This window comes from Aspergillus tubingensis, assembly GCF_013340325.1.
Source record: "Aspergillus tubingensis WU-2223L DNA, scaffold_8, whole genome shotgun sequence".
Taxonomy (NCBI): domain Eukaryota; kingdom Fungi; phylum Ascomycota; class Eurotiomycetes; order Eurotiales; family Aspergillaceae; genus Aspergillus; species Aspergillus tubingensis.
In genome coordinates this window covers 4,876,031-4,898,114 of record NW_023336282.1, presented here as the reverse complement: position 1 = coordinate 4,898,114, position 22,084 = coordinate 4,876,031, and the positions used below count along the sequence as shown (strand labels likewise).

General features: G+C 47.8%; 7 protein-coding genes across 7 annotated transcripts; 4 read left to right on the top strand and 3 right to left on the bottom strand.

Annotated features, from left to right (window-relative positions):
* Window positions 1–315: 315 nt before the first annotated feature.
* AtWU_07904 (uncharacterized protein) lies at window positions 316–1,606 on the top strand (the record flags this gene model as incomplete). The annotated part of the gene is made up of 5 exons (XM_035503013.1): window positions 316–351; window positions 435–897; window positions 955–1,041; window positions 1,100–1,294; window positions 1,359–1,606. The coding sequence occupies 5 exons, from the start codon at window positions 316–318 to the stop codon at window positions 1,604–1,606; spliced, it is 1,029 nt and encodes a 342-aa protein (XP_035358906.1).
* A 2,892-nt stretch (window positions 1,607–4,498) lies between these two features.
* On the top strand, window positions 4,499–5,155 carry AtWU_07903 (ABC transporter family protein; the record flags this gene model as incomplete). Its single annotated transcript, XM_035503012.1, has 1 exon — window positions 4,499–5,155. The coding sequence occupies one exon, from the start codon at window positions 4,499–4,501 to the stop codon at window positions 5,153–5,155; it is 657 nt and encodes a 218-aa protein (XP_035358905.1).
* A 4,075-nt stretch (window positions 5,156–9,230) lies between these two features.
* On the bottom strand, window positions 9,231–9,802 carry AtWU_07902 (uncharacterized protein; the record flags this gene model as incomplete). The annotated part of the gene is made up of 4 exons (XM_035503011.1): window positions 9,231–9,452; window positions 9,509–9,562; window positions 9,719–9,726; window positions 9,796–9,802. 4 exons carry the CDS (start codon window positions 9,800–9,802, stop codon window positions 9,231–9,233), a joined length of 291 nt encoding a protein of 96 aa, XP_035358904.1.
* Window positions 9,803–10,587: 785 nt separating this feature from the next.
* AtWU_07901 (uncharacterized protein) lies at window positions 10,588–11,033 on the bottom strand (the record flags this gene model as incomplete). Its single annotated transcript, XM_035503010.1, has 2 exons — window positions 10,588–10,890; window positions 10,971–11,033. 2 exons carry the CDS (start codon window positions 11,031–11,033, stop codon window positions 10,588–10,590), a joined length of 366 nt encoding a protein of 121 aa, XP_035358903.1.
* Window positions 11,034–13,619: 2,586 nt separating this feature from the next.
* Window positions 13,620–15,495, top strand: AtWU_07900 (amino acid permease family protein; the record flags this gene model as incomplete). The annotated part of the gene is made up of 4 exons (XM_035503009.1): window positions 13,620–13,664; window positions 13,713–14,046; window positions 14,101–15,067; window positions 15,132–15,495. The coding sequence occupies 4 exons, from the start codon at window positions 13,620–13,622 to the stop codon at window positions 15,493–15,495; spliced, it is 1,710 nt and encodes a 569-aa protein (XP_035358902.1).
* A 124-nt stretch (window positions 15,496–15,619) lies between these two features.
* Window positions 15,620–17,626, bottom strand: AtWU_07899 (carboxylesterase; the record flags this gene model as incomplete). The annotated part of the gene is made up of 1 exon (XM_035503008.1): window positions 15,620–17,626. The coding sequence occupies one exon, from the start codon at window positions 17,624–17,626 to the stop codon at window positions 15,620–15,622; it is 2,007 nt and encodes a 668-aa protein (XP_035358901.1).
* An 859-nt stretch (window positions 17,627–18,485) lies between these two features.
* AtWU_07898 (uncharacterized protein) lies at window positions 18,486–19,347 on the top strand (the record flags this gene model as incomplete). Its single annotated transcript, XM_035503007.1, has 2 exons — window positions 18,486–19,226; window positions 19,279–19,347. The coding sequence occupies 2 exons, from the start codon at window positions 18,486–18,488 to the stop codon at window positions 19,345–19,347; spliced, it is 810 nt and encodes a 269-aa protein (XP_035358900.1).
* Between the last annotated feature and the right edge of the window lie 2,737 nt (window positions 19,348–22,084).

The following is a 22,084-nucleotide window of genomic DNA, read 5'->3' as shown; positions in this document are numbered from 1 at the left end:
TAGCCCGCAGTGCAATATACCCTTGGAGGTTGGCGCGCTTACATCCGCAAAAGTATTACACACGGCGTGCGGTGCTTACAATCCGGGCGACAGTTGCAGTATCGGAATGGATGGGGCGGTGCAGCGAGTCTTTACAGCTGCATGCATCGCTCATTAGTTGCATAAAGATGGAATGCTGTGGGCCAAGGCTGACCACCACTGCGTCTCCGGACGTATAGTATATTCAGCTATGTCTGCCCCTCCATTCCCGTCGCAGTCCCCTGCGAAGAAGCTGTGTTGGATCTCGTATCCCCGGAGGCGTATACTTGAAGTGCCATGGCGAATAACTATATCGATGAGGCTACATTTGTGGTATGTCTGAAGGAACACCTCCCGCCTTAGCCTGAAGCTTCTTCCTTCCTCAAGCCTGGCTGACTACTGTTTCTCCCGACAAGGCCGTGCTTTGGGTCTGTCAGACCATTACGTTCTTCTTCGTCCTTATTCGGCTACTCCTTCAATATCTTGTCGACCGGAAATGGCATGCACACGATGTCCTGATCTTAACGGCTTGGGTGCTATCTCTTGCCAATTGCATCGTGTGGTCGGTATGCTATAAGCAGATGTTCTATATAACAACCCTTACCACAGGCTCAATCGATTACTCCAACTTGCCAAAAAACATTGCGGCCATCGAGGTGCGATACCTGCGTGGGCAGCTGGCCGGATACCTCCTCTCGTATACCAGTTTGTGGTCGGTCAAGCTGTCCTTCATATTCTTCTTCCGACATCTGGGAAATCGTTTCCGTGCACAACGCATCCTCTGGTGGGTGGTCTTGGCATTCGTTATCGCCTGCTATGGGGGTACACTGGGTGTCTTGGACTATGCATGTGAGATGGCTTCTTTTGAAGATAGCATTGGTCCGTTCCATTCTTCTTTTCCTTCTAGGAGTGCTAAAGTTAACCGCGCTGTGACAGAGGCTTGTGCGAGTGCGTATTCGATCTGGTATGAACGGGTGAGCCTAAAGGTCTCGACGAGTATGGATATTGTATCTGATGCAGCTAGTACATACTTCCAACCACCTTGCAGTTACTTCAGTCTAACCATCTCTTCGTTATATAGTTATCGTTCTCTCTGGTCACGTCATGTGGAGAGTTAAAATAGACATTCGGAGAAAGCTCGCCTTGATCGGTGTCAGTTTTCTAACAGCGTTTATCATCATCATAGCGCTGGTGCGACTTGAGCTGAGTGTCTCAGGTACGGGGATCCTAAGCCCTGCCTGGCTGGTTTTCTGGAACGCGATCGAGATCTGTGTTGGTAAGTCTTCTCGAAAATACAGTTGACCTGGAACATGGGGAACGATATCTGACTATGCGGACAGCGATCATGATGGCTTGTCTGGCGTCATTCTGGACCTTCTATACCAAACTGAAAAGACAATCACCGGGTCCTCGGTGGCGCGCTGGGGGACTCCCTCCGCGCGATTATGCGTCTCTCGAAAGACCAATCCTGCTGAACGGACAATTCAGCGATAGAGACAAGCATAACCATTCTGCACTCTCGATGCAGAGCCATAACTCGCAGAATACAGGACAGGGTGTCCCGAGGGGGAAGACGGAGGAGCCTTAGAGGGGGAGGTGATGATGCTTCGGGGAGGAGGAAAGATCTGATGGCCTGGTTCGGTGAATGTCCCAACAAATGTAGTAAGCGATCATCCAGACATTATCTCAAACCTCTCCGCTTACCATCATTTTTATTGGCCTTAGAAGGTTCCAATATGGACTAAGCATGCGAACTTCAGCCATCTTATGTACAATCTTGGGTATGCATTCTATACTACGTCGGTATTTACTCCGCCTGTATCGAGTCTGGTTTGCGGTACGATACAATAGAGCAATTGGCTTGCCAAGTAGATTAAACCATGTGTCGCTGGCCGCTCGGAGAAGCCAGGTCGATGCAGATGTGGAACTCATATTGAAGACATTTCCATGTTTAAGGTATTGGGGCGACAAAAAATGTGAGATAGTCTTTAACTCTCCATGCCAATGGAGATAGTCGCACAGAGCGGACATCTCATCTTGTACATGGGATAACAAGCGTCTGCCTATAAGTCGATTATAGTACTACTGAACTTACCAAGGAAGACAAAGCCAGGCAGAGCCTCGAAGCCCGATTCTTTAGAGGAGAGCGGTGAGTTACACTGGCCGTGATAAGCTCATTACAGTCACATACTAAGTAGTCTCCTCGATCATCAACCACATGTCAGCACCCCATCGACAGACTATCCAGCAAAAAAATATATATCTATATATATATATACATATCAAGGCAAAGGATACAAATGACAGACTCACTCACCTTTTAAAAGGCCACCCTACGCGTTTCTACATGCAACAACTCTTTCTATCGGAGGCTGTGAATTAGCAATGAGTAGTACAATGATTCTAGGGCGGTGTGCTAGGGGTGGCCGGTGGGCCAGGAGTTACGTTAACTAACCTACCTTAATTTTTAAGTATCGACACCTGGTGGCGATTATTCCATATAATATTGCAGTGTGTTTTCCCGATCGGGAAGAACGCCTCCTAACCCCTCCGATCCGTACTTCGTCTATTTCCTTTACTTTCCTACATTTGACTATCACTGAAATAACTACAATTGAAATTGCCTTTCGCTCTTCATTTTGCTTTATATCTCATCTACTTCCTCACAATGCTGAGGCATTGAATGGTGTATTCTCCCCATATTCCAAACCTACCCCGGCGGTTCTGTCAGCTGGGAGGACAAAGCGAAGGTTCCCGCCGGAGCAGCTGGAAGGGTTCAAGCAGGTAGTGAATGGCAGAGATATAAGAAATCTGATGGAAGCGCCAGGTAAGATTGATCCCTCATCACATCTTAGACTGAGTTCTAATTTTGGAGCCCTCACGACCCAGTCACAGTCAAAAAAGACTCACTTTGGTGAGTAGTAGTGTGCAACGCTGCCTGTACTGGAGGGCTTGCCAGACGACAATGAGACGGAGAAGAAACTACGAATGATTCTTCTCAATTTAAAGCGATCAGATCGAACTTCCCATCTCTCTGGGTCTCTGCGGGTATGGAAACTTGACTCAGCCGCACGGCTCCTTGCGAACCCGCCGAAAAGTAACGGTTGAAGGAACGAAGCATGACTGGAAGAAACGATTATTATTATCAGAAGTTCCAATACCACAGGTGTTCCTATCAGTTTCAGAAACAGGAATAAGACTTCACAGAACAGAACTCTTCCTTGCATGGCGTAATGGCAACCCCGAGGAAGGCTTCGAATAGGCTGAAGAAACGGACTTTGGTCCGCTGGGACGGTATGTTCTCAATGTGGAAGCAGAACGACACAGCAATCTTGTTAATGGCCGGGGGTCCCATCCCAGAGCCCCCTCTAACCGCCTTGGCGTGAGTAAGGAGACAAGCGATGGGTTTATCATGGCATGTATACAGCTAAGGTACAGCGCCGTACCGTCTTGTGTTCCAATCTGCGATGAAGAAGTGTAAATATGCTAAGCCTCTGGCAATAGGTCCGTGACAGCTACATACCATACTTTTCTTCATGCTGTTGTCCCAAACGCGATCTCATGAGAGAAAGCTCATCCTTGAATGGGTCTCGATAGCCGCAACAAGCATCTGCTGTTATTTGTGTCTTGTTGGGATATTACACAACCGTCCGGTTGTACTCGAGTAGTTGATACTTTATATAAACTATTTGCTCTGTTTCGAAGCCTAAATTAGTAATTATAGAATAACTGGATAATTGGATTTCTTAGCTGGCCACCGGTCCTCTGCCAAGCACCTCGGACCTGCGCGAGCTTATCCCCTGCAGTATAACAAACATCACTGGTTGTTCGTGTGGCAAGCCTTCCGATGTGCTTTTGCCTGTCTTGCCGATGACTGCCACCTTCAGGAGAAACGGGTTTTATCTGATGTCTTCTTGTGTGTCTGCAGATCTTTCTCTAACTTGCTTCAAGAAATATTCTAAAGTCAGTAAATGCTCACCAAGAAATGAAGAACGAGGGAATACTGGTCAATAGTCTTTTTAACCCTGCGATTGTCATGCATATCTGTCCGTCAAAACCTTGTCCACTCATTCTGAAAATGTTAGTCAAATACACTTGAAGTCCGAGCTGGTGAGCGTTCATAAGCGGATAGGGATGTCTTCTTCTTCGTCTTCTTCTGAACATAATCCAAACGGTTCAGAAGCACGGCACCCGATCAGATACCAATGAACTCTGAGCAGGTACGCGTCCGCGTCTCAATGGGAATACTCAGAGGTCGTAATTGAAACAGAAAGGAGACACTACGAGAGCATAGAAAGGTGGGTCGATAAGACCTTGGCAGTCATGGGACCCACCTAGTCCCAAAATGGACTGGCAATGGACAGACTTAGTAGAATCTCGAAAGCCGTAGTTGTACCTCTCCCCTCACCATACCGCACACTCCGACAATAGTTTTTTTTAACTTTGTTAAAAAGGTAAGTCTCCGAATTCTAATCTCACAATGCCGTCCTCTAGCAAGGCCAGAAAGGCCAAAATGGTTAAGAACCAACCCAGCATCAAAAACTACTTCAAGAGGAAGCAGGATGAGGTCAAGGCACCAATTCCAGCTACCTCTCGTCCGATCAAACGTCGCCGGGCCTGTGGCATGGATGATGGGTCGGATGGGGATGGCAGCGGCTGCAAGGACAGTGTCCCTGAAAACAAGCTGCCATCAAGTGAAGGTGATCGCAAGCTGGACAGTGTCCAGAAGGCCTCACCTTTGCTCCTGAAGTGCGGGGAAAGTGAGATGGACTGCGTCCATCCTGCGACCCTGCCTGATGACGATTCTGCCCTCATCAGTGATGGGGAACAGGACGTTATCGACGTCGAAGTCGGTGACAATGAGTATATTGCCTGCCCAGACGACGACGTCGAGGTTAACGATAAGTTCGAAGTCATAGTGACTTATGTTACTCATCGCCTCACCACACCTGTCAAGACGGACACAAAGTTTCTTATCCAAAGGCGCTTCCGGGTCAGTGACCCAGAAGACCGGATAAGAATGCGGGCTGGCCAAGAGGTCCAGCACGCTGATATGTCGCTAGACGGCGAGCTTGATATACAGTGTATGTCAGCTTCAACAGTGCTGCAGGCTGGTCCAAGGTGTCCAGCAGGATGATACGTCGCTAGACGGCGGCTTGGTACATGTGTATTGAGCTTCATCTGGAACTGCAGGCTGGCCAAGAGGTCCAGCACACTGTTTCATCACACGACAGAGAGCTTGGTATACAAGGTATATCAGCTTTCTCATCCAAAGTGTATCCGGGTCAGTGGCCCAGAAACATGGATGAGAATAGCAGGCTGGCCAAGGGTCCAGCACGCCAAACCTGTCACTAGACGACGAGCTGAGTATACAGTGTATATCAGCTTCATCATCCAAAGTGTTCCGGGTCAGTGACCCAGAATACTGGGTGAGAATAGCAAGTTGGACAGAGTCCACAATGCTAAGTCGTCACCAAACGACAAGCTTGAATGCCAGCGGCATTCACTATAGCTTGGAGTCGATGACAGTGGTATCGTCAGGGATGAGAAGAGTCTCTTTTACCCCGGCGATGTCGATGGTGATGCCAAGTTCGAAGAAGTGATAGTCACTTATTCATTGGCATTTGTCCACTGTCAATGTCAATGCCATTTCGCGCAAAGTTTGCGTGAGGCGACTGACAAACCGCAAGGGTGGTCCTCAAATTGTTTTTGAGAAGGGAGTAGTCTTAGAGGCTCTCTACCTCCCATTCATGGCGACGGGTCCGGTTTTGTCCCTGGTGATATGGATCACCTGGGCAATACCCGCTGTGAAACCTGTGTAGGATCACACCGTTGCTTGGATAGCTGCACCGAGCAGGGTCTAGCTATAGCTAGACTTTGCTCTGTTCAGGAATTGCCAAAGGCACTATGCCGGGTACAAGCCGAACCATGACAGTCTTGACTGGCACAAAGGGGCCCTTCCTGTAGCTAAATTCGGCCAAGATTGCAGGAAACCTTGCAATCCAGAAGAATGCTGGAGAGGACGTGGGTGGTTTCAGTTGATGAAAGCTTGTTGCACATAGCTTAGGCTTGTTGCGAACAGCTTAGGCTTGTTGCGAACAGTTTGAGTTTGTTGCGAACAGCTCGAGTCTCAGAAACATTTGCATGGGGCAATAGTCGCATGCATCGCTCTAGTTCCTCTTCTCAGGTGAACTCTTGTGTCATGTCTGCTGTTTCTTGTTGAAACAGCAAAAGGCTATGGTCGGAAGAGGACACCAATTTATGGCGCCTCTGAAGGTACCCGCGCTGCCGGTAGACTTAAGTGTTTCACACGCTTACCCACAATGGCTCCATGCGGACGACTGATGACCCAGAGCCGCAAGGGCTGGGTCGGATGCGTCAACTACGCAAGGATAAAGCACCCATAGTTTGCAGCAATAGCAACTGTGGACTTGTTGAGGACTTGACGACGGGAGATCTTGTGAACCCATAGTCGGCCACAACAATGTGTCCTCGGTGTGATTGTCATTACATCGAGGATAAGAGACATAGCGTGCCCACTACACCGTCTCGTTAAAGCCGGAGCCAGATCCAAGGAGAACTGAGGTGACGGCCGGTCGTGATATTGCACTCATTGTTAGAAGCAAGAGACTCCGACCGCAAATATCGAAGTTTACGTGGGAAGTTTCCCATGAACCCGTCTGTCACTGTTGTGATGGTAGAAAGGGACTTCGTAATGGGGTTTCATTGACACATAGAGTGTCATTGAAGTGTATGCAAGGCATACGCTTTACCCTCCAGGAAGGCATCTGCCGACCTGGTACTGCATCATAGGGTGCGGCTATGGTGCAGTAGCCGGACGATGTGGCCCAGCCACATGCTCACACCTTCACGCGGTGTCCGGTGTTGATCGCCAAGAAGCGAGACCAAGATGAGCGCTGAAATTTAATGCTGGCTATTGTAGGTATGGTTAATCAATGTATGAGCTAACCCCAACTCTCGCTACTTTCACCCTCAAAGCATTACTGTCTTGCCCGCGAATTCCCATTTAGATTACATTCGAAACCTTAGCTAACACATAGACCTTCGATGGTGACACCTTTGTCATCTTCAAACCCGGCGCTTGTATCGGCTTTCAATAGGCGTGCCAAGTGCAGGTTGGAAATGGAAAAGGAGCAATGTTAGTGACTTACACCTGTGGCTCGTTTGTGGAAGTTCCTCGTGCTAATCAAAGTCGATCAGTCTTGAGCAATCTAGAGAACATAGACCTCCTGAACGGGCCGGTTTTATTGACGTGTAAGGGATGTGTTAAGATGAGAAAGCGTTTATGCAGTCTATGGGGTGAACAACCACTTGTATCGCCAAGATGTACATAGAACAAGACGTGAGGAGGCCCCAACAAGACCACGCTGATACATTGTCCCACAACACGACCATACCGAAAGCTACTGGGAGTGGCGAAAAGGCATATTGGACCATGAGGGGATGCAGAGAGGCTGGGCTACGGGTATCTGATCGGTTGAGAAACTACAGGAATGGCTTCACGAAGCAGGAAGCAGCAAGCGAATGATATGTTGCGCTGAAGTGGACATACGTTTAAACTTAAGACTCGTGGCTGCGGCCAAACCGCTCGTCGGCGACCAGACAAGACTTGTTATATTGCACTCATCTTCTTCACCAACAGCAGCCAAGGACGCGCATACCATTGAGCAGGAAGCCAGTATGACATAGTCTTCCTAGCCTCTAAAGCACAAAATCGGACTTCTTGTGAGAATAAGTCTTGGATTAATGCAAATGACCTAGCTGTCAAAAGGCATCAAGATCAATGTAGACTTGCTTGCCAGCTTTCTAGTCCAATGGTCCATTTCGAGCCAACGGCGCTTCGAAGGAGCAACCAAAAGCACATGGGCAACACGGTTACCTGGGGTATTGGCATAGACAAGAATAAGTCAGCATGGCTGATCTAGCAGACACTGATCCAGTGTCTAACACGCAACTCAATATCAGCGAGAACCCGACAAAGCTGCTGCTGATAATCGACACCTGATCCAGCCACCCGTCTATGGACCGCGCCTTGCATGGAACCTTATAAAGTCACATCGTATAGTAAGGGTTATAGGCGTTTCGTATCAACTGATGCTTTGGGAACAAAAGCTCGACCTATTACTTGAACTAGACCCAAAAATCAGCGCTCGCGAGAGATTTCTGAAACTCTAGTGCTTGAGATCAAAATGTAGGAAGGCTTACTGGAAGGAATTGAAACCAAACAGCATTATTATTGGGGCGTTTCTTGGACAATGATTTAACTTCAATCGGGATTCTCCTTCTGGTTCATGTGTACTAGCCTCGCTATTATGTTTGTTATGCTGTGGTAGCACTGCCTGGGTGGTTGTTTGCTGTGGATGATGGGCTGAACGCTGATACGGAGGTGGGTTATGACGAGTGGTTTTCTTGAGGTGATGTAGTTCGTATCGTTGTATAGGGAGCGAGTGGTATGGAGAGGGATGTCGGGTGGAGGGAGGTAGCAGATGTTGATGAATTCTTTCTCGTGGATGATTGACGCGATTCGTAGAAACCGAGAGCCTCGGATAATGGGATAGCACTAAAGAAAAGCAAGAGGTCAGCGGCTGGGTCTAGAGTGGGCATGGATCTTTGAAGAGTCGCCAATTATCATCAAACTAACGCGGGTGGGAATAGAGAGGCTCGCAGTTCATCGACTCGTGATAATATGAGATGATCTCCTAGCGAAGGGTAAATGAGGTGCTGACAAAAATAAGCGAGTATTAAGGAAGGGGAAGGGAGTGAGAGAGATAGAATCAGCGTAGAAAAAGACACCGTAGAGGACAAGATGATGGTGTCAAGGGAAGACACTGGCTACCTGGAAAGCGAGGCTTTAAGACCAACCGGCCACGGCAACCGCCAACACTATAAAGTAGTGTCTTTCCTGCGCTAAACATGTACTCGGTAGAAAGTGGTAATGTATCTCCCTTGGGATAATTCTCTCAACAGCGATCCTTCTAGGTCTCTACTGGTATTTTATGGTCGCTTTATTCTCTTCCTGCAGCGAGTCCATACTGGCGAAGGATGTCATGCACACCAGTGGGGTATCCTTACAGGCTTCGTAGATCGTATGGGTCTTGCTACATTCAGTACGGGAATGTGACGGACTACACCTACTCAGGAAGTAAGTGAAGTATATCAAGGAAGAAAGGAAAAAAAAGAAGTTCTCATTCTCAGGCGTCTTCGGTCTCGTCCTCCCAACCATTCTCCTCCTGGAGGCGGATGTACTCGTCAACGGCAGCGAGAGCGTTCACCAGCACCTCCCTCTGCTCATTCCAGCGCCGCTGTTTCTCCTCGACATTTAGTAGATGGTCTATATACTCGTCCTCCAGGCGAAAAATCTCCTCCATCAGCTCCCGCCGTCTCTGAGCCTTCGCGGCAGCCTCCTCCGGGGTCTATGTGTATGTCATTAGGTAATATCATAATGAAAACAATAGTATCTTGTACTAACAGTTTCGGCGGGCCCCGGCCCGGTCTGTTGCTGCTGTTGCTGTTGCTGCTGCTCCTGCAATGAACTTTAGTTAGTAATAAGATCAAGTATAACACAAACGAGCTATATTGTGATGAAAGTGTGAGGTGTTGTATACTATTCGACTGAATGCTGTTGTTGATGAGGCGACGCGAGGGAATAAATGATATAAAGTATTGAGAGTATGCTCACTCCGTTGGCTAAAAGGAGACAGTAAGTATGGATTGATAGGTGTGTATCGATGTGGAATTGTCTGAGGTGGTACTTACCAGGCATGGTAGTGGTAGTAGTAGTAGTAAGGGTAGTAGTAGTAGTAGTAGTAGTAGTAGTAGTAGTAGTAGCAGTAGTGGTGGTGGTGGTCGTGGTGATGGTGGGGGTGATGAGGATGATGGAGATGGTAGCTGAAACGGAAGATCGAGAAGCAAAAGATGCAGTCCTCTTACTGTGGACACATCACCTGATACCCTGCCTTTTGTGGCCTCTACCTCCAGTCTCATATTCTTTGTTCTTTTTTTTTTTTTTTTTATTTTATTTTATTTTATTTATTTATTTATTTATTTATTTTTTTTTTTTTTCATTCTGCAGCTCTTAGGTTACGGTTATATCTATCCCTTCAAGTGCCTTGATTGGATTTACGCCCGGCTCTTTACTATGTAGATCTATAACGGACCACTTTAATTCAACTGCCAGTTCTTCCGACGGTTTGCCAGCCATGGTGCTGCCGATGAGTCAACTCAATTTAATTCATATTCTTATACCCGATCGAGCCGGCTTAGTTAGATGCTAGCTATGTAGGTTCTTCACTGTTTGAAGCAAAGAATATGGCTCTAAACGCCTTTAAGTCCTTTTAACTTGCAGTAAATACTTGTAGACACATGTAGAATACAAAAAGAAACGCTTGCCATGATGTAGGAAGGTAAAAGCAAAAGCGTGGCTACATTAAGCGAATATGGGTGAGTGTATGCAGCCTGCTAGCTGCCTGTGAGCTATTATTTCTCTTGTTCTTTGTCTATTAATATGCTCCTAACATGCCTAGTGTTTTGCTCATGAAGTCTTGGTCTTTAAAAAACAATAGCCTTGATGTTCGCGTCGTCATCAGTCAACAGTTTCTCGTCGGGCTCGATCTCTGTCTTGTAGGACTCGTCGTGAGCGGCAAGTTGGTCTACCAACTCCTTGCGCGAGGAAGTCCATTGATCTTTCTTGCGGTTGAATTCCTCACGATATTCATCCTCCAACAACTTCAATCTGTGGAGTTCATCACGCAGTTCTTTTTCCCGTAGCTTCTGAGCTGGTGTAAGGAGTCTTGTTACCGGTAGTATGCCGGCAGGCACAACAACACCTGCATCGTCTAGTGCATCTATAATCTATAAACTTAGTTAGTATCACTGATCGCAGACTCAGTGACGTTTGTTGGAAGAGAGATTGCTGGATTAAGGTCACTGACCTTATCCTGCTTCCTCTTGAAGTAGTCATTGACGCTAGATTGGTTCTTAACCCTCTTTGGCATTTTGGGCTTTGCGAGAGGAGTGCATTTTGAAAGTTGAGTTGTCAGGCTTACCTTGGGTCTTATAACCTCAAGAGAGGCTTAATCTTGAACAGATAATCTTCTATATTATCTAAATATGAACGATTGTTCATATTTAAATCAAAAGACTATGCCCAACTTTGCTTTGTCATATACTGACTGTAAATATAAGAATATATACCCTTCAGTTTGTCCGTGGAAAAACTTGTCCTTACTACTCAGTTTGTTTGGGCACTTTTAAGACCCGTTTACCCGTTCTTTTTAGAACATAGAAAATATCAAAAGAGGAGTCACACGTAAAAGCCTGTTTTGGGCCTTGGGCCCTACTGGGTTTAGCTGCATAAAGTAGGGCAAATCTATCTCAGTATATGACGTTTGATATTAGTATATGATAATATTATGTTGTGATACGTCTCATCCGGTTGACTCGAACAGCATTTTAAAGAAAAAAGAGAAACAAATAAGATTAGACAACAACTTGCGCTACTATAAAAGACCGAAGAGAATAATTAAACTATCTGCATGGAAACACTTACCTGCAATTTATTATCAGCCAATGTATAATATAGTGCCCGTCTCCTCAGTCCCTAGACTAAGCCCTCAATCATTATTAGGGCAAGGCTCGCTATATGCTATTGATTGTATGTACATAAAGTTTTATGGATCTTAATTTTTATTTTTATTTGGTCTTCTTAAGTTCTTGATAGAAAGAGACAAGATTGAAGTATAAGAGAATGCCTGAGATGGGAGGAAGAAAGAGATCAAAGTCAGAAATGAGAGGGATATTTATACCTGGAGAACGAGGGCCACTGGATGCGACGGTGATAGCAAGCTAGTGAAAATCAACTATCCAGACAAGGAATATCGATGCAAAATTGACTGAGAGAATTCAATGAGAGCATGACTTCGTGAATAGTCTAGGGATGCTGATATCAGGGCGTGATGAAACGCCAGTCTCTTCGGTGATGTCGATGAAGAAGGGAATGGAGCCATGTTCGATTGAATATGAGCATTCGAGGTAAGGGAGACAGAATGAACCGGTCACTGAATATATGCATGTGGAAGGATCATTGAATGAAGTCATAAGCTTTGTGGACGGAGATATGATGGCCTTCTAAAGCCGGCAAGCTGGAGGTTGTTGCTATCATGGGCGTGTTGGAATGCCATAGGAGAATCTTGAGAAACAAAGCCTTCCAAGGAATCATTCTATAGGCCACTGAGTGATTTTGACAGTGTAAATAGCTATAAATGCTTATCGTAAGACTTGATCTTCATCATCATAGGCGAGAGACGTAGTATTTGCTTAAAGAAAAAGGGGAGACGACCGTCAAAGATATCATCAACAAAAGACAAGCAACATAAATCAGAAACATCATCGCCCAGTCTCATAAGCCTCCTCTCGTGAGAAACAAGCGTTTGGATTTCTTCCACAGCCTCTACGCATTATGCCCGGCCCTGTTTTTGCCCTATCGTCGACAAAGAGCGCATTCCGACATTTGAGGTGTCCTTCATCTTGTCCAACAGGTCAATATAGGTTACACTTTGGTACCATAAGCTCAAGAATAAGCTTGGTGCTCCTTAGGCTTCATTTGTATCATTTTCAGATTCCGGAATTCTGGGGAACTCACGGCAGTAATTGTAGAGCGCTATCTTGCTCCTAGGTTATGATACCGATTATTAGATGTGTACTGGTATAATAGGCGAGCCAACAGGGTCGACATGACTAGTGCTTAGTGTAGATGCTCATTTAAAGTTCCTGGGACTTGATCTGTAGTCAATGCGGTTGGTGGAGGTGGTAGTGATAGGTCAGCTGACCCGAATCCGAGATGAATTTATTAGACACGAATTGCAGCCCTTTGTTAATATTCAGTATGCCTACCTGGTTGAAGTCTCGATAAGTCCACTGATGGCTTTGGCTAGCCATCGTTAAGGCGTATTAGCTTTCCTGGAAGAGTTCCGCAGTTCCTTGGGAATTTCAATGTCCCTTGATTGCATGGAGCATGAATCATAAGCTGGATCCTGCAGAAATGCACAGAAATGGAATTTGCAGCCTCGCCCACAAAGAGCGGATTGTCACAAGAACCTTGTTTGGTAGTATTTTCCGTATCGCCTGTGGTAAGGAAAGCGGTTGAAGCTTCATAAAAGGAAATACATAACTGGATGTATTAGTTATCCTGGTCCTGCTGGAATCTAGGAGCGTCTCTTGCAGCTGTTGAAGCTTCAAACCATGGACGTAAGCTATCTGATTTCCAGCATCGACACTGTTCTTTGATATGAGGTTCGCTGTGTCACCTCGGCTTATAGAAAGAAGATTGCTTTAGAAACGGAACGGAACTGCCATCAGCAGCTCAACATATGGCTGACTATCTCTGGATATCAACATCGACGAGAATAACATACTTCCTGGTAATACGGCTGATAAGAGATTAATGTGAACCAGCAATACTAGCGCAAACGTATTATATACCATAGGGATGAGTATGGTCACCTGACAACTGTCCTCTATTTATGATACCCCGTTACTACCTCATTTCACCATTTCCACTGCTGTTTTACGGAGTTGTGAACATGGAGTGTCTACCCCTGGAGCTAAAGCATTCAATCGCTGGAATAGTAAGAACACTGCGATTAGCATTCGAAACCAACTAATTAGGAACCTAGGTTCGCGATGTGTCGTGGGAAACCCTGCGGGCTTTATCACAGGTGAACCGCCAGTGGAACCAGATTACGGCACCGAGTCTCTATAAAGATCTTACTCTCCGCCTGAAGTCGGACGAGCCACCTCACCGTGTGCTTCAGTTGTTAGACGCCACTCTTGTCTTGCCGCATATTAGATATCTCACCCTCGTGGATCCCACCTCCTCGAACTTAGGTAAAACCGACGTAGGGAAGTATCTCAATGAGACGCGCCCCGAGAATATCGATGTCCCTCCCATACTGCGTGGATACAAAGGGGATTGGGGCCCAGTTATCTCCCTCCTCCAACGGTTGGTGTGTTTGTAGCGGCTTCATCTTTTACTGCGCCCATCATACCCGCTGGCCCTGCTAGATACCCTAGCAGAGACTCATCCAGACTGTCACGTTTCGGTGTTCTCCGCCAGCCCCGATACCTACCGAGCGGGTATCACACAAAAGAAATGGATCCACTCTACCGTGGTGAAGGCCGCTTGGATCGTTTACTATGAACATTCCAGAGGCCAATTCTTCGCCGAACACCCGGATCGCCTTCTGCGGAACATTCTCCGTCAAGCGCCGGGGATCAAGCGTCTGACGTTGCAGATCAGCGCCACGCCGGGCCCCAGCTCCTGTCAGCGGAACACCAAGTGGCTGCAGGCCCAGCCGTCGGAGGACGAGGTCAATATCCATCCACGCGCGCAATTGGAAATGCTTTCATTCCCATTGATAAGCAAGATGACCGCGCAGAACCTGCAGGCCTGGTCCCGGGTTACCGATCTAAGATACCTCGCCGCGTGGACCGCCGGTGCCATCGAGGACATCACCCTCTTAACAACCATAGCCCAACTGCAGCCCTTCCGGGCCCTAAAGCGACTAAGCCTCGCCCTGAACCCCCCAGAAACCTCTCCTACCTGGCTCTCAACAGTTAAAGCCATGTTCAACGCCCTCCCGCCCTTAACCTATCTCTGCCTGCTGGGGTCCTACCACCCAGAATGGCTCCCTACCGCTATCCTGGATCGCCACGGCCTAACGCTAAACGAGCTGCAGCTGCACAGGCCCCGACCCCGGTTCCAGAACTACGAGCCCTACCGACTCGTGCGGCGGGGGCAAATTGCTCCGATCTTCCCTGCGGACGTGATCGCCAACATGGCGGCCCACTGCCCTGTCCTACAGACGCTGCGGATCACCGTGCAACGGTACCGGGGCCACCCAACCGAGACGGCCGCTTACGATGCTCTGGGCCGTTTCCCAGCCCTCCACACACTGGACCTTCACCTCAACTGCCTACCCGTCATGATCTCAGGCTACGAGACCCCATTTCCCCCACGGGAGCTCACTGCGTACGAGCGCCAGACGATCCCAGCCTGGCACGGCAGCCTTTCAAGTGGACGGTTCGGGACACAGTGCGTTCGACGAAGCGCTAGCTACAGCGATCTTTATGCGCATCCGGGGCCAAAAAACGAGGAGATCCCTCCGAGTGCTCCGACTGCACCCCCTATCAGGCGAGATTGGGCAGTATCAGCGAACGCCGGGCATCACGGGCCATGTGCTGCTCGGAGGCGGCGATTACCACCGGGAGATGGGTGGCGCGTGGCAGGTCGAGTGGGATGGGGCCAACAAAATGCGGGCGGAAAACCGCTTCAAGCCGAAACGCAAACGGGGCGAGACGATGCGCAGCATGGATTTGGAGATATTCGAGTCTATTTGGCCGTCGGATCGAGAAGAAAAGACCTGGCCTATTAAATGGCGTAGCTGGCCGTTGCAGTGAGGGTTACTGAGTTGCCACCAGAGCATCGCCGTGTTGCATCGTTTGAGGTTCGTATGAAGAAATAACGCCTATTAGCTAGAATGATTGTCTTGGTTATATATCTCGCAAAATACAGTCTATCTCTCTAGTTGGTATGCTCCAGGCCCAGAACAGCACATTCATCCATATACGGTAATCCCGAGTAGAATGGCACGGGATACTGCAGATTAGCCACGTTCTTGCTTCCACTTCCCTCCGTGAACTTATCCCACTGCCACCTCTCCATCAACTTCAGGCTGCTGAAGTACCCCCTTGCACGAAGATACCCCTCGTCAACATTCGGATCGCCGCGTCTGGCAAAGGCTGCCCACATATCCTGCACCATATTTGTGTAATAGATATCCTCCGGCGCACGGACCGGCAAATCAAATAGATAGTATGTACCGAACACCTCATACAGATCTCCAGAGTGACATTTGTAGTAAGGTGTATCGGGCTTGCCAACGGGGTACGTGCAGAGATCATACCAGTCATAGTAATTTAGGCCGTAGGCGCGCTGGTGCAAGTACACGTAGAGACTGTTGTATGCGTGGGATGCTGCGCCGACGGAGGCAAATTCCTTGGAGTAGCAGGTCATGCCGGCGGGCGAGTCAACGTGGATGGTTGCGTTGTAGGGAGTGGAGTAGTTTCTCCAGAGGTCGGAGGAGAGCACGGCGTCCTCTTCAGACTTTGTGATGGAGCCGCTGCTGACGAGGGTCTGGAGGGTGGTGGTGAAGTTTGTTGCGTTGGGGGAGATGGTGGTCTGGAGGATGGATTGCGCCTCCTCGGGCATGAAGCCGGTAATGAAGTTGACCTTGTTGATCACGCCTTTAGCGATTTGGGTGAGTGGGTAGTCGAAGATATAGCGGTTGTCGATGACGGTGTCCCAGGTTACGTAGGAGCTGATGTTGAGGAGGGTTTCAGCCGGGAGGGATTGCAGGCACTTGAGGCGCTGGGTTCCAGTAGTGTTATTGCAGAGGGGCTGAATGTAAGGGAGAATAGCGGCAGCTGAAGCGTTGGAGGTCTCGACGTGGCCGGCGATGGACTGGGCGATGGCGTTTTGGAAAAGGCCGTTGGCTTTGGGGGTAGTGAGGAGATCGATGACGGACGAAGCACCGGCGGATTGACCGAAGATGGTCACGTTATTGGGGTCTCCGCCAAAGGCTCGGATGTATTTCTGGACCCATTTGAGCGCCTCAATCTTGTCAGTGAGTTGAGCGTTCCCGGGAATGGTAGAGTCATCGAGGCTCAGGTAGCCGAAGATGTTGACCCGGTAGTTTATGGTGACTAGAACGACGTCGTTGCGGCTGACGAAGCTGTCGCCGTCGAAGGTGGAGTCGGCACCGGTTCCTGAAGTCTCGCCACCTCCGTGGATCCAGAGCATGACTGGCCTGTAGGAATTTATTTCGTTTTTGGCTGATGGAAGAGAAGGGGTGTAGACGTTCAAATGCAAGCAGTCTTCGCTATTTCCCCAGGGGTTGAGGCCGTAGCTGTTTCCGTCATACCAGCCAGATTGGATACATGCAGGGCCGTATCTGGTGGCGTTGACGTAAGAGCTCTCAGCCCATTCTTGGGCATATTTGAAGCGAAGTTCTCCCACGGGGGGCTGGGCGAAGGGGATTCCCATAAAGCGGAATGCCATGTGGTCGCGCAGACCCTCGAAGGTGACGCCATTGGTGCTAGCATTGACTCTTGGGAAGTGAGAATAATCGGTGTCCACTTGCTTGACGAACTCTGCGGAATTGGAGCATAGGAAGGGAAGACTAGCAGGCGAGGAAGTATTGGCTAGTTCGCCATTCCAAGATGTCGGACGGTCTGAGCTGCAAGAAGACCAGAAGAGCTGGTCTGAGCCAATGTTCTTCAAATATTGTTGGTATGTGAATGAATAATGGAAGTCGGGATAGTCTTTGCAGCTAAGAAGTGATTCATTGTACTGCGCACAGGTTTCCTGCGCATCTTGGTAGGTCAAGGCATTGTTGACGAAGAGTGCGCTGGGCTTTTCAGCATGCGTTGTCCAGTTGCCATCATTCTGGAAGAGTACCGTGAGACTGGCATCTGCTGGTACACAGCTATACAGCAAGCTCAGGGTGGCGATGAACGTACGGCCCCTCATTGTGCCAGTGAAGGTGGGTTGCTACGCCGACAGAGACCATGGCTCCCCAGGTATTTATGCGAAACCAAAATTGCCTGTTTTGCGATCGTAGTGGAGGATAAAGTCTGTTCCGCACGCGGCCAAAACTGGAGGAAATGTGGGGAAGTTGAGGAGGAAATTAGGCTATTCGTATCTCCGCCATTCGGAGAAGCCATCCCGAATGCTGGAATCCCGGAGAGAAACCTTTTCACGGCATGGCCCCAATGCTTGACCGACACAGACCCTGTGCAACTGCGGCTCCCATTACCTGTTAACTGCCGATCATGCCATCATAGGCTCTGCGAGTCTCTCCTGCCCGCTTTTCGAGGGCGTATTAGCTCCCCCAGTGAGCCGTAGCGTGTTGGACCTCCCACAGCTGCGTCATATTTCTCTGAAAGGATCCATCCAGAGACGGCATGGCGGGATCTGTTTTTTCCAGGTGACCTACAACCCCGATGATAGCTTGTAACAAGCCTCCTTAAGTATAGAGTACTGCCGATATCGGCATCCCGAGGGGTATCTGTCACGAATAAAGTTGCTTTGCAGGTTGCACATAAAACTATCCAAATGGGGAAATGCAGGAATGTGGGGTGCCACGTGACGTGCGGGGGGACCGACAGCCGAGGCATCTCCGCCATCTCCGCGTCTCTCCTCTCCATATCTCTTCTAAGGATATTGCTTCGTATCTCCTTGTCTTTACCTAAAACATCGTTCTGATAATAAGGCAACTCTCGATATCTACCGCATATGCAGATGCCAGCCTCTGCGGTGATTTCGAAATTTTCTTAGATAGATAACCCTTGACTCCTTTGTTTGGCCTCTATACGACCCACAGCCCAATATGCCAGTCGCATCACTCTACCTGCTTGCACTCAATACCGACACAAGCACCTTTCTCAACTCTCTCCGCTCCTCTCGTACCGTGATCGTAAGCTCTAGACCGCGACATGCCGTGATTCGTCCCACAGTCCTCGACCAGGACATTCTAACCAAGACGCCTTGGGATCTTCTCGTTCTTATCCAACCGCCTTCGGATTCACCTCCGATCCCCTCTACTCTTCAATCTCAAATCAAGACCCAGTACCATGTAACAGTGGGAATACCTTCCAAACTACTCGCCACCTACGCCTCACGAGACGAGTCCCTTAAGCGCACTGCTTCATCCGTCCCATTGACTGGATCCTTAGACCAGGCACGCAGCAAACCGACCTCTCAGAGCTTGGAGCTCTCACCCGATCTCCTTAACTTTATGGATAAGCTTACACCTCAGCATTCGGGGCCTGTAACGATGCTCAATTTGCTACATTTCAACTACCCAAATGGGAAGAAGAGCTACCACCAGTATGGGCAGTCTTTCATTCCTGTGGCTGGAAAGAGAGGCGGAGATGCAAAGATAGTGGGTAATGTGGTAAAGCCGAAGTCTGGAACTGCAGATGCTGTGGACTCGAGAGGAGTCTGGGATAGAAAGGAGGAGGATTGGTGGAATGAGATATCCATCGTGCATTATCCTTCTATCCGCCACTTTTGTGATATGCTTGCTGGAGAGGACTACCAGGAGATCAACGAAAAGTATAGATTGTCGGTAAGTTCAGTTGTCTGCTGGATAGGAAGCTACAGGTGCTGATGTATTACAGGCTTTGAAGGACACCTTCTTACTTTGCACAACTGAGTTTGACGTGGAAGGAGCATCTCCAAAACTCTAATCTTTCGCATATCTGATATTTTGCTATCTTTGCCTTCATGGTCTTCAAACACCAACGCGCGCCTTGAGATATCGATGGGTCATATACAAACATTTGCAACCGTTCCTTCCCGCTGTATTGAGTTATGATGATAATATTGATGTAGTATTCAATGAGAACGCTTTTGCTTCCACATACATATAGACCCAAGATCAGAAATCCAGTATCAATGATCCTCTCGGCTTCAGTCATAATTGGGGCTTACCATATGCATCTTCGCCCGTCACAGGATGTTTTCGGGTCCAGATCAATGTATGAAGTTTCGGAAGACTGATGTGGACATTCCCTTCCTCAAGGCCTAATTCGAGGAAGAGAGCGGTATAATGACCCTCAGGCTGTGGTGTGAGCATTCCCTAAGGTTCTCAGAAGTTCAATATAGTTCTGATGACTAGTATCTTTTGTACAGTATCTTCCTTCGAAGAAATTCCGCTTTCACTTCTTTTTTTTTCTGCCTTCCTATCATCGGCAGAGTGTTTGCTCAGAGAATAATATGGCTCTTTGCCCCTAAAGGCTAGCCAAGAAGGCTCACTAGCCCTGTTATATATACCTTCGTTCTTTGTGATGAAGCGAAGATCTTGGCGTCAAAGACACCCGCAGTCTAGAAGCTGGAGCTCATGGTTATAAGATGTGACGATATATTAACCGGCGCCTGAAATCCTTGATAGCCATTCAATTCCTCACAACGTGTACCGACACATTGCAGATACGTTACAGTCGTTCCAGGGCACAGCGGAGTGCTTGAATGTCTGCCGTCCGCGCAGCTCAAGCACAACTTATGTGTCATAAATTGGAATTCAATACATTGGCGTCAATGCTTTCTGGAAGCCCTGTGGCGCCGCAATCATCTGGAACACTGGGCGATGACTTAGATACCCCATTCTCATTTCAGAAAGCTATGTTGTTCCACCAGCTTTAATTGATGGGGTTCTGCAAGAAAGGCATTAGTTCCGGGCCAATATAGCCTTGCATGAGCAATAAGAAGATTATATCGGTTGTATTCCGAAGGTCCTTTGCCTTTCTTAGGTCTCTGAGCAGCAAACATGTGGGATCGTAATATTGAGGGTAGTGACAGTTGCAGAATGTACTTTATTCACGATAAGTGGTATCGTCATGTTTATACCACTGATTTGAAGTCATCCTCTGCTGATGAAATATTCGAGACGCAATCGGGCTTATAACCTGTTGAGTGGATTTCAAGCTTCCTGAAGAAGTATCCTTCACGAAAAGTACTGAAAAAGAGTATGCGCTGTGTTCCGAAAATCTTCCACTTAGGTGGAAGGCAGAATAGATAGTAGAACCCATCCGGGCTCATAACCTTTTGAAGGAAACAATGCACTAGCGATTTCAAACCTCGTTCGCTTCCAATTAAACCATAATTTGGAGGGTTTTCACTCCTGTATGGAAGAAAATCACCCAAGTTTGTGTATATAGTCTCCAATTCTTGACACGTCCCTCTAACCTGCCCTTCAATGATCCTCGATTGATTAACGTTGCTGCTTTTATTACATAACAACATTGGACATAGATATGGCAGTCAATCCCCCTCTCTCGCTTCCCCTGTTCAACTCAATGTCTGCTCAATCAGACGTAGATGTAACTGGGATGCTTTCTTCCTCACTTTCTTCGCCAGGGTAGCTTCGTCTCGCAGTAATTGATTACTTTTGCAACATATTTCTTTGAAGGATAACAGAAAACCAGTGAAATGTGTACTGTCAGTCATTATTTGGACAGAATCATTTGAGAACTGTCTTGGGTAGAGCAACACGAAAGTCTCGCCTGAAAGGTTCTCAAGCATAAAGACAGAGCATCGTTCGAAATAGTAATGGAAGATCGCGTCGTGTGTGAGCGAGATAGGCATCATGCAGCGTATGTTGACAATAAAATATTCTTTAAATAAGTGCAAACCTTGTGGCGTACTTGTAATAATAATCAGCCTGCAAGGTTTCTGTGTCTAGGTTCCAGATCGACGTGTTCCATGACTGCCGCGGTGGCGTTCCAGAGAGTTGATCAAGTGTTCAAGCTGTCTGATGACTATTTCGGGTTCTGAATAGTTTCAGAAATGGAGATGTTGTAGCAATAAGACCAAGTCCAATCCACTGAGACTGCGTTGCTGAGGTGATAGTAGATGCAATATTTGACCATATGTGAGCTCGGTTGTTGTATGTGGGAAAAGATCTTTCGTAGCTGTGGCGTGTAACGCTTTTCTCTGTTGTTGCCTCTGGTGGGGGTTAGCAGTCACAGACTGTTGTTCTCTCTGGTTGTCTGAGACCTCATCCAGGCTGTGCTGCAGAAAAGGGTCCAAGGAGTTCCAGGCATCTTAGCAGAGATTCATTCTGATTGTTCATTCATTAACAGAGTCATTAAAAATCTGGAAAGGTAGTTGTTTAGGTTTCACAAAGAGAATAGAGGCTTGAATCAAGGGTTGAAGGAAGAATTGGAAAGGAAGGCTAAGGAAAGAAAAGGCGAGGAAAAGGCGAGGAAAAGGCGAGCAAAAGGCGAAGAAAAATGAAGAAGAAGCTATCTGCGGCCCAGCGTTGTCAGTAATACAATTGTCTTTGTTCCTCTTGGACAATTCTGGCTATAGTCACGTCTTGTATAATGCTATAATGGCACGATCCTGCGTTGGCCATTCACATGCAGGAGTCATAGTCTTGCGATGGCACAATGTGTGCCTCGATTTGCCGATTGACACTATAGT